Source organism: Pleuronectes platessa, chromosome 5 (assembly GCF_947347685.1).
Source record: "Pleuronectes platessa chromosome 5, fPlePla1.1, whole genome shotgun sequence".
In the NCBI taxonomy this organism is placed as follows: Eukaryota; Metazoa; Chordata; class Actinopteri; order Pleuronectiformes; family Pleuronectidae; genus Pleuronectes; species Pleuronectes platessa.
Window position 1 is genome coordinate 2465250 of NC_070630.1, and position 11716 is coordinate 2476965.

Consider the following 11716-nt stretch of genomic DNA (forward strand, 5'->3'; position numbering starts at 1 on the left):
GTGTCATTAACAGAGTTGAGGAGGTTCCAGCTTACTGTCTGTTCCTCTGTGGGATCCGGGTCCATCTCTGGTTGGGCCAGTTGGCAGGTGGACTCTCTCAGGTGACTTCTCTTCTGACTCAGCACCTGTTTCAGTTCTGCATGAAGCTTCTCCTTCTGCACCTGGGGACACAGAGAACAGGCCGTCACATGGTCTGCAGGGGGAGGGGACCTCCTGACGAGAACAACCAGGTTCTTACTGGTAATAAAACTGGGGTTAGTAATTAAAACCATAATCTGTGGGGCTGTGGTGTGGTCGTCTTCCACTGGGAACACTTGGGCCTAATGTTCCCAGTATCTGATCATTTCTTTCTACTTTTATCACTCTACTCTACACTCTTTTTATTGTCTCACTCATTCACACATGCTGACACTATAAATGCATATTTTTGTGTTTCACATAGTTGTTTGAATTTGTGCAAATAAATGTTTTGGTTTTGGTTTTAATTCCTTGTGTCACTTCGTCCTTTTTTTAGCCGTTTATTACAAAAGCAGATACATTCATTAAGAACTCCTGTTCATATTTTACTTTTATGTTTTTATATATTGTTTTTAGATTGAACAACTTTATTATTCCTGAGAGAAGTTTACGTATGACAGGAACTATGTCAATAAAGTTTATCATTATATTGTCTGTATATTCATTAGTGTGCAACAGCTGGATTAATTAAACGTGACTTCCCATCGATACACACATGAATGGAATTGGAAGTTATAAGTTATAACAATTTCTGTAATAAAATAAGATAGATAGGTAAATATAGAGAAAATCATCCTCGGCGTATATATAAAAATATATATGTAATTAGAAATGTGTGTATAATTATTTTTTACAAAAACATTTTTACATAACTGTGAATCTTATTTTCTTGTTGTGAAACCTTCAGCCTTTAGCATGAAAACCAGGAAACCGCGAAACCCCTCTTAGCTGCTGTTCCTGTCAGCAACCAGCAGGTGTCGCTGTCTGGACAATCAGCTGTCTGGACAAACGCTCTTAAAGTTGCTAACATGCGACTTTCTCCTCTGTGAATGTGGGTCAAAGTGTTTTTACAGACTGCCTCACACCTGCAGCCGCTTTTAGCTGCGCCACATTCTGATGGTTTTTTGTTGTCGCTCTTGCGTCGAGCACCTGCTGCTGCGGCGGCTGGGGCATGAAAAGGCCGCGACTGGCATCTGTGCTGAGCTGTGAGAAATGAAAGGTTGTTTATGTTGCGGACAATGACCTCAGCAGATCAGGCCTGGCCCATTGTGATCCAGTCTGCACCGGCCTGGTGGCCGCAGGGGGGTCAGGAGGTCAATCACAATGTTGTGTCGCCATCTCGGTATTAATCTGAGCAACACCGCAGCTCATCAAAATGTTAACGTGAGGATTTCTTTCTTTATGCGACTGCAGAGTTTATGGTTCAAAGTGAAACGGACTCTCATTGGTTGAAATAAAGTAAATCACAAAGATTTAACTCTGAATAGTTTAATCTTATATGTAAATAGTCGTATTCACCATCATGTACATTTCAAAAGAGAAATTCAAGCCACAGTGCTTTGCTTTAGATGTCGGATAAAAGTTTAAACACATAAAACTGTTCTTTCAGATGGATTTCACTCATTATATTTCATATTTTACTTTATATTTTCATTTAATTTCACCAAGGGTCATTATAAGCATGCTAACAGGCCCACAGGGACCAGGCTAACATACTGATGCTAGGTAGTATATCAGATCAGCTCAGTACATGAACACACACACAGTGGACACACAGGTAATAAGCTCAAGACACAGATGAAGTTACTTTTACAAATTTAAATGGAAAATGAAAGATGAAATCAAATCAGTTGTTTCACTTCATGTGAATCAATCCGATAGTTATTTGTATGTTTTATTTCAATCTGGTGCAAAGTGGTGTAAAGAACAAAATGACCATATATCGGTGAAAAGGGGAAAAACAAGAAAAAGGTTTCACAGAATATAACCAAGAAGATTATACAATGTTCTATAACTTTTTTAATGTAGCATTTAGCTTTCCTCTGATACGTCAGACTTCATCCAGACTTCCCAGGTTAGTGTATGGATTTCAGTGTGTGTGTGTGTGTGTGTGTGTGTGTGTGTGTCTCACCACTCTCTCTGGGCTCTCCTGCTCGTCTGTGGAGCCGCTGTGGTGAGGGTTGCGTTGAGGGCCGGTGGGGGATCTGCTGGGGGGGGGCGACCGCCTCTTGTCTTTTACCTGTGCACAGAGAGGACGAGGCTGTGAAGTCACATGGAGACACTTCCTGCTCCTGTGTCTCCGGAGCAGCTCTCTCTCTGCCGCCTGTGGGAGCCTCCTCCGGGACGATGGGAGAAGCAGGAGGTTCGTGATGTGAACGTTCTCGGTTTAATTTAATAATCGCTGACATTCTCGGGCTGTCGGGCCACCGCTGCTCCAGTGGAGCTGCTCAGCAGGAGGGAACTGGTTGAACTGGGAGGCTCCTGGTGTTTGATGCAGTGTGTGTGAGGCTCTCTCAGTTTTCTCTGCAGTGATAATAAAAGAAGGAAACACGAGCTGTGGACTGTTTTACTCTGAGCTGCTGACCGAGGATTCATGACAAATCAGTCAGAACACAGAGGAAGATCATCATCGTTTCTTTATGAGTTTTAATCTCGTGAGTGGGTTTCATAAAGAGACACGTAAATTAAGTGTTTGTTCTCTTGCGTATGACTATTGTTTGGTTTTGTGTTTTCTTCCTTTTCTCCACTGGGACGATTTCACTGGTGGTTTCACCGTGTACCTTCTTTCTGCAGGAAACATGTCACGTCCCAGTTTCCCTTATCTCCTTCCTCTACTCGCTCCATAAACTCTCACATGGTTAATCTCGTATAAACATCCTGTTCCAGCGCTTCACCTTTTGTCAGGCTGCTGTGACCTCACACACTTGTCACGACTATAAATGTCCTAGTGTGGACGCTGAGCTAAATTCCTAAAGAACAATACGTGCTAGAATCGCAGGAGGAGGGATTTTTTTGTTCTGTTTGTTTAATCGACTTTTTGTTGAACAATTATTAACATATTTGCCTTTTTGTCGGTTTCAACAGAATCATAAAGCCCCTGTCACAGAGTCTCGACTTCACATCCTCCTCATATCACCTACCAGCTTTAATTATTCTATTTAGAAACAGAGATTTACCCATTAAGATTAGTTTAGATAATTATCTCTCTCTTATTTTGAATCCTTCCTTCCATGACCTGCCTTCAGACATTCTCTACAGGGGCTGAATGTGTGAATGCAAATGTTTGAGTGAGAGACTCCGGAGTTTCCTCCCTCTGGCCCACTAGTATAAAGTCGGCAGAAGGTCCAGAGGAGGAGATGTGAGGAGACAGCAGGAGATTCACCACAGGATTCACCGCTAGCTATGCTCCACACATGTAGAAGAAACAGATGATTTCAAGAGAGCTTTTGGTGATAAGGGCAAACAAACACATTAAACAACAATATGAAGGTATAAATATTGAGGTCTTTCATCCTTAGCACCGGCTGACGTTGGTGTTAGCTCTCTGATTTATGTATTAGCTCATGAATCCGACTACTTGAGCAGATCTCTTATTTTCTCACATTCTCAGATCATGAGTGTTCACTTACGGCTGAATCTCTGGTCTGACTGAAACCATGGCTTTCCTCTTCTCTGTCAGAGTCTGAAACAGAAAAACACAACAACGCAGGTCATTAGGTGAGGATCTGTGGGGAGCTGGTTTTTCGAACTGGTTTGCTTTGAGATAAAAGCACGTAAACATGGATTCAATAGAGGTGACACGTGTACAATGACATAAATCAACATAAATCAAGGCCAGAAAAAGAAATAAGACCAAATGTCCTGCATGAGTATAGAATAATATCTATTTTTGTATTTATCTCCTTTCCATTGCAGCCTCTGTCCAGTGTGTTCCTGTGTTTCTTATAATCAGAATCAGAATCAGAAAGTATTTATTGCCAGTAGGTTTACACCTACAAGGAATTTGCTCTGGTTATTGGTGCATACAATGAACATAGAAACATAAAAACATAAAAACACAATAAATACAACACACATAAGAAAAGCAATAAAAAGAAACAATATATATTTACTCACTTTTTCTAATATTTATACAAAGTTACATTTATTTAGACATAAACATATCTAAATAAAATATATATAATAGATAAAAGATATAAAAAGTGAAGTAAAAAGTGAAATGCAAGATGCAAGACAGTGAACAGTGTCAGATTGCAATATGCAATGTAATGCAGTATAATATAATATAATGTGTTAATGCTGTAATAATGCTGCATCTAAAAGACTTATTTCTAAAACTCAAGACTTAAAAAAGTAAAAAATGTAATTAAACTTTGCTTGTTCTATATCCACAGGATTTAAATACCATCAGAACAGGCCTGTATCACATAACAGTAAATGGGTAGCGTTCCGTAGAGAGCGTTGCATCAGGTGCATGTCAGGCTTGTGCATGTGGAGTTTAAGCATCTGATAGAGTGACAGGAGCGCGGGGCTGAGGCTTCTGGGACGGCGAGCTTCAGATTCTTTCCGTGGTCTGGGTCACGCCGCCGCCCCGGCCACCCGAGCCCAAACCATCTGCAGGACATCCACACATACTTGGAGGAAATCAGTTGTACAAGGTGAACAGGTCCCAGAAACTAGTCCCTCCTCGGCTGAACCTAATCCAAGTCATGGTGTGAATGCCTTTGGCAGAAATCCTCCATGGCACCGAGTTGTTTGTGTTAAATTGAAAGAATTAAACCAAACAGCAGAGATGTCTGTTTGGCTGCTTTGCAAACACACAGATTGAATCGGTGGTTCGATTCCTGAGCGGCTGGTCAAATAAACTGACCTTGAGGATCGTGTGTGGACGTTGGAGAGGAGACCACGTGAAGAACAAGCGCTGAATGATTGTGTGCGATTGAAGACGTTAGAGTCGATAAGACTAGAAAAGCTCTTTACTGACTGCGTCCAAATTTTAAAATGAACAGCAGCCATTGATTTGAATGAAGAGTTTGTCAGTTTACCGTCCGTCCATCAGCAGCTGGACTTGTTTGTGAATCACTTGACTTTCTGTCTCTGAGGGACCTGTGATCTCACTCCTCACAGTCCCACCTTCATGTGATGACTGTTTTTAAACTGCATAGCTGTGTGTGTGTTTATTTTCGTGCATGCAAAGAGGAAAGCCCGTGTGTGTGTGTGTGTGTGTGTGTGTGTGTGGGGCCGTGTAGAGTGTCAGCGTGGATGCCGGGCCTGTTTGGATGGGTTGCAGGTATCTGGTGTCCAGCAGGTCACAGGGAACACATAACACACATTCACTGAATCAGTCCCAGAGCAGCGGACACAGGAGGGAACAGAACCAGGTTCTGTGAGGAGACGCCTCGTCCACCAAGTGGAAGGTGATGAAAACACTGAATCACTGAGTCTCTTCTTCATCTTCCTCTCTGGTTTATTACCTGTTTGTTGGTCTGTATGTTTGTAAGCAACACAATACACAACCACAAAAACAGCTGGGCAGAAACATGTGGTTTGGTTCTGAGAGGAACAATCTATTAGATTTTCCATTTCATTTTGAGAATAATTCATGGGTATTGATGAAAAAAACACATGAAGGGGACAGATATTTATGAGCCTGTGTGATGGAATTTTGGAGCAATTTGCTTTTAGACGTAAATCCACAATTCACCATTTTTTTATTTAATCATGATGAAACTAATTTGATCGTGTTTGTTCTTTAATATTCATATTTTGTGCATTTAAACAAAAATGTAAACAGAGACATTCATCTTGCTGTGTTGAGATCCAGGCTCTTTGTGCTGAGTGACGGACGTTTCATCAAGTGCAGCAGCAACAACAGGTGCCGTGGAACTAACCTCTGGATGCTAGACTCAATGATCAATGTGGCATTTTCCAGTTGAAAACTTTTTATAAAATAAAAGTTTCCTGTGTGAGTTAATAAACTGTTTCCAAATATTTCAGCGTAAGTAAAAATAGGATTGTTAGCAACATCTAAACTTGTGTAGCTTTACACTCGACAGCATCTTTAAACTGCAGCGCTCTGTGACAGACAGACGGCAGCAGGTGGAGGAGGAGGCACTCCCTGGACACAGTGAAGGAATGGAGGCGTGGCAGAGGAGGAGAGGAGGAGGAGGAGGAGGAGGAGGAGGTGAAGATTTAAAATGCCAAACAGTCTTATTATAGATCAGAGTCACGTCTGCAGGCCCACACATGCCTGCCCCTAATCAACATGGACGCTCAACCTTCTGCAGACGTAGGTGAAAGGTGATTTGAAAACAAAATCAAGTTCCCATGACCTGTTCCCATAATCTTAATAAGACATTTAACCCTGAAAGCTTCTACCTGGTCCAACAACCAGAGGCTGTGGCGGCAGCTTCTATTAATGTATCGCAGAGAAAGTGCTGCACAGAGATGCACTGTATGAATCGATAGTAGAGATGGATAAAGAATATATAGTGATGTATAAATACAGACCATTTACCAGTCAGGGTGCAAATCAGTGTGTGTATGCTGCCTGTCACTGGTCCATCCCAACAAGGCCCCATTGACCCTCACAGAGCCCAGTTCCTTTACACACAGTAACTGTGTGTACTCTCATCCTGGAAGAGACCACTTCCATCCCATGATTCACTGTGGGACCAACTCACAACACCTTTAGATTGATTTTCTGTCACTCCTGTCAGTAACCGTCTCTCCCCCCCCCCCCCCCCCCCCCCTCACCGTCTCCAATACAGCACAACAGAGACAGCAGAGAGGTCTTTGCTCTAAGCACCCCCGACCCCCTCTGTCAGTTGATGCAGACTTAGATCAAATCCACAGTGGTTAGTGTCACTGGGAAGGATCCAGTGTTTACATCCTGAACACAGATGTGATCACAGACAGAAGAAATATCCAGGGAGCTGAAGCAACAAGGCACAAACATGGCAATAAATGTTTGCTATTATATAAATAAATCAAATTTCACATCAGAAACAAACTTTTCCTTTAAAATGTAGATAATAATAGTTTAGATAAAGGTTTAAATTCAGCTGCTTGAACAAGAAGCTCCGTCTTGTTTCTCTTGGTGCAGGGATTCAGCAGGAGCCTTGATGAAGAGTAAACGTTTCCTGATCTGATCACACGGACTGAGCCCACACGAGGAAGCTTAGAATCAATAATCATGTAATCAATCTGTAAAAGTGATGGACATAATAATGTGAATATTCCTTTTAATGACTTAACTTATGATTTACGGTCATCACCCGACTGAAAAGCAGTTAAAACTGTGATCTGCGAAATAGATAGATGGATAGATGGATGGATGGAATGTCCTTTACCGATTTATCCTAACCATTGTCTTTTCTAGTGAGCCCAGTGTCTTTAGGATCTGGACTGTGGTCCCACTGGTCCAGCAGCCGTCTGTCAGTGAATGGGACGATGTGATGGGAGCTGAACACTTTCTCTTGTTCTTGCAGCAGACTTGTGAAAAGGACCCTGCCGCCAAAAACCCTTTCAGAAGCTCCTCACAGCCAATCAGCGATGGACGACTTAACGGTGTTACAGTTGGCTCAGTCGTGGACGGACTCAAACGACTCGAGTGTCCTCTGCAAAGAAAACAACCAGAGATCTGTCCTGACGAAAAGCTAATAACATTTCTTTGACACGAAGCTGCAGCGGTGATGCAGCGCGTGAGCGACAGCTGAGGATGTGAGGTCAGGATTTAGTCCTGGACGGAGGTATTATCAGTGGAGGCCAGATATCGACAAAAATAGGTTTTCTCCTCACACACAGTTGCATAAGAGTACACACACACACACACACACACACACACACACACGAGGAAATACCGCTACACTTTAACATTCAGTGGCAGACTGAGCACACAGTAACACACAGTTACACACAGCAACACACAGTAACACAAATCTTTTTGGGTCAAATTTTAGGACAATCACAAAACCTGAGGAGTGAAAATGTTTCTAGTCCAAATACTAAACCGAATTTCAGATACTACGAACCTGAGATTATAGACAAACACAATGAAGCAATGATCGTTCAGTTTGGAGCTTTGTTGCTTCAGATAATGTCCCAAATATCATATTTTCAGTCAGTGTTTATTTGAATTCACTTGGTTTATCCATGTAAATGTTTCTTAAAGTCATAACAGCTCTTGTAAAAGCGTGCAGCCATCACTTCATAGGTTTTCCTTTTGTGGCGTGAAAGTGAAAATTATTAAATTCCTCCTTGTTGCCCTAAGGCGAGCACAGTGCCGCACTACAAGCAAAAAACCGGTTGTGTTACTGATGCTACGTCTTCCACTGAAGCCCAGCAGGTCTGTGTCCGACCTGCTGCTTCACGTCTGAACCCTCAGAGATCAGACAGACATGTCCCAGCGTGGCTCCCGGCCTCTGATGGACAAAACAAGACACACCCGCAGACGTGAGCCCTCGGACAGGAAATGCCTCCATGTAAACAGGAAGTAGAGATGTTTTGGGGAGATATACTCAGCGCATGGTGAGAAACTCACAAACAGCAAGAGGGATCTCAGGTTGTTCACCGGCCACACTCACCAAACCTTATATTTTACAGAATGAATATAAATAAATGTCGTTTATTGACATGAGTCTTCCTTCCTGTAAAATCTCTGTATACGTCCGTCAAGCAGTGTTTCCTCAGGAGTCCCCCCCCCCCACCAGATCCAAACCGCCCAATCCACTCTTGACCCTGCTTCCTGGTCTAAAATTAACCACACCCACAACTGCAAAACACCCCCACCCAAAAGTCTGTCGCCAGGAAACTGCTCTCATCATCCATCATTTGGTTTCTGACGTCATTTAGTCTCAGCGCATCCACACAAACACACACATACACACACACAGACACACAAACACACACACAAACACACACACACACACACACAAACACACACACACACACACACACGTTTGTATTTACTACACATCTTCCAGAGCAACATGTTACCTCAAAATAAACTCATTATAAGAATATGATTTCTTAGAGTGACCATAATAACAAAATGCCACAAGAGTTTGACACCCAGGACTTAATTTGTAACTCCAGCCTGAGGCCTGTGATCCCAGTGACAGTTTGTACCAGACAGAATTAAAGGAGGCTCCAGTTACTGAGCTCCATTTGATCAAGTCCTACCTGATAAACATAGTAAAACCTTCTCTAACGTGTACCAGCTCATAAACAATAAAGCAGATGCTTCTAAAAAGGAAAACACTGCAGTCAGGCTTCGGTATGAAGTCATATAAAATGCAGACTGTGGTGTGGGTCTTAAAGCTTGACCTTCGACCCCAGGGTCTTCATGTAAGACAAGTAGCTGTATAGTTCACAGAGTTAGTCAAAATGAATCCCCTGCTGTGAGGCTCTGATGGTTTATGACCATGCAGCTCGCTGGTGCATGTTGCTATAGCTGAGAAGATTTAATAGAACTTCACTGACTCTGTAAAACACTCAGGTCCCCATTGAAGTTCAGCTCAGAGCTTCCACACATGTATAAACACTGAAGAACGAGTTGAGCGATGACTATGACTGTGTAGTTCAACTCGCTGAACTAAAACACAACTGAACGCTGGAGATTACCCATGATCCTCTGCTTCCTGAACCAGTAGAGCTGCTGCTCCAGAAAATCCACCAAACTCTGTTCAGAATTCTTCATATTTTTAAAGTTTTCCTGCTGAGTATTGGAGATAAACTCAGTTTTTGAATAACTTCTGAGTCTTTTTAACTGATCTCAGTTCAGCTTCACTCTTCACCTGCAGCTGATTGGGTCAGTTGAAGCTGTGACTCAGTCAGTTCGTCTCACAGGAGATCGAACCCCCTCACCAGAGTTACAGAGAACAGACGACCAGGGAGTGAAGGAGGAAACTTCCTAACCCTAACCCTAACGTATTATTGAAAGTCTGATATTCAGCATCAACACCAATACCCCCCCAGTGCGTACATCATGTAACCCAGTGTCACACATGTGTTGATGATCCTCTGTCACAGTTCGGGTGTGTTTTGGCGCCCGCGGCCTCTGAACCCTCTTCGGGCCAAAACACATACCAGGCTGCTGGGCGAGTTCTGAGCCGGAGCTGGAGGGCAAACAGATCCTGTGACCGTCCCAGTGCAGCTGTCACTGGTGGAACGCTGAGACCGAGGCTATTTGAAATGGTTGCGTTCGACCACGGCCTCAAGACGTATCATTTCAACCACAACTGGGCCAAGTTCGAAAAAAATGTAGCTTAGACAACACGTGTAGTTTCAGAATTAGTTTAAACTAATAAGCCTACATATAAGATAAATTAACAATGTGTAAATATGTTTTAATTAGAGTTTGCATTCCTTTAAATGCTATGAAATAAAATAACACCTGATTAGTTTGGATGCTTCTTCTATCCGACTGTTATCTGCCTCGTCTGCCGTCTCAGATTGATCTGTTATTAACGCCTGGTGACCTAATAAGCAAGAGCGTCAATGTTATCTGTAGAGTTTATGAATTAATTCATAAAATATCTTAAACATTCGATTATTTTGATAAATTAGAGTTGAGGTGCTTCTCTCCAACGTCCAATCTGCAGGCTCCACCCGTCTGGCACTCGTCAAGGTTTAAATAAATGTTATGAATAATGCTCAAGTGTTATTTGACCCAGGTCTCATTACAAAACACTGTTATAAACTTGGAGTCATAGTGACATGCCACACTGCAAATAGTCCCTGCAAAGCCCTGAATGCTGGAGTGTTTGTAACCAGCTACTGGCATGTTGGAATAAACACAAGCAGCAGCTGTCTTACTGAAAGTGTCTTTGCATTTAAACAGCGTCCTATTGTTATTCTCTCCAAACATCAGCAATGTGGAGTCACACACACACACACACACACACACACACACACACACACTTACACACACACTTCTATGCAGCTCTCAGCAGCTCCTGAGCGGTTATGGTGATATCTCACAAATAAAATCCAGTTTCCATCAGGCTGATTTAAAGCAACAAAGCACATCTGCCTCTGCTTCTCCAGAAGGTGAGATGTCAGCCGCCTGCTTCTCCCTCTGCAACCACCAAGAGACCCAAACCAGCAACCTCCTGAAGCTCGTTCTCCAGGGACCAGAGCAGAAAACCCTCAGGTATCTGCAGACTGCAGACATTCAACAGCTCAGAGACTTGATCGAGCCACATCCATCCTTCCTACCTCGACGCTCGGCGTGTCTCCTCCAGTGGTTCAGAGGTGACAGATCTCCACCTGCAGCAGCGGCACAGTTTCAATTAGCCTCCCTCTGACGCCCACTTCCTTTCTCTCTTCAGCTGCTTGTTGATTTGTATTTGGTATTTTTAATCTCTCCCCCCCTCTTTCTGTCTGCAGCCCTTGCCCCCTTACCACCAGCCAGCCTGTTGCTCCCCTCACTGAAACCTCAGGCCTGGCCTGGGCCCATGGCATCTCTGGAAGGGGGACGTGCCCGGCTGCCTGATTGGCCGCAGGGCAAGAGGGAATGCCCCATATTAGGGCAGCAAGGGGGCGGGGTAGCAGGATCATGATAACGGAGGGAGGAGAAGAAGATAACATAGTTTGTGACATAGTGGCCGGCCTGTGTGAGCTGTGAAGCTCCTGAATGACTTCCTCTCTCAGATTCCTGCACCGCTCTTCCAACATTTCAGACTTTTATTATGAA

At 43.2% G+C, this 11716-nt stretch overlaps 1 protein-coding gene across 4 annotated transcripts in view; it reads right to left on the reverse strand.

Annotated features, from left to right (window-relative positions):
- Positions 1-11447, reverse strand: part of prx (periaxin) — a 30173-nt gene extending 18726 nt beyond the window's left edge. For all 4 annotated transcript variants that reach the window (XM_053421954.1, XM_053421955.1, XM_053421952.1 and 1 more), the window contains exons 1-4: positions 11239-11447; positions 3648-3700; positions 2150-2257; positions 36-161 (exon numbers count right to left, since the gene is read on the reverse strand). In XM_053421954.1, the coding sequence (XP_053277929.1) occupies positions 36-65 (30 nt within the window). In that variant the 5' untranslated portion in view covers positions 66-161; positions 2150-2257; positions 3648-3700; positions 11239-11447. The remainder of the gene's footprint in view (positions 1-35; positions 162-2149; positions 2258-3647; positions 3701-11238) is intronic.
- Between the last annotated feature and the right edge of the window lie 269 nt (positions 11448-11716).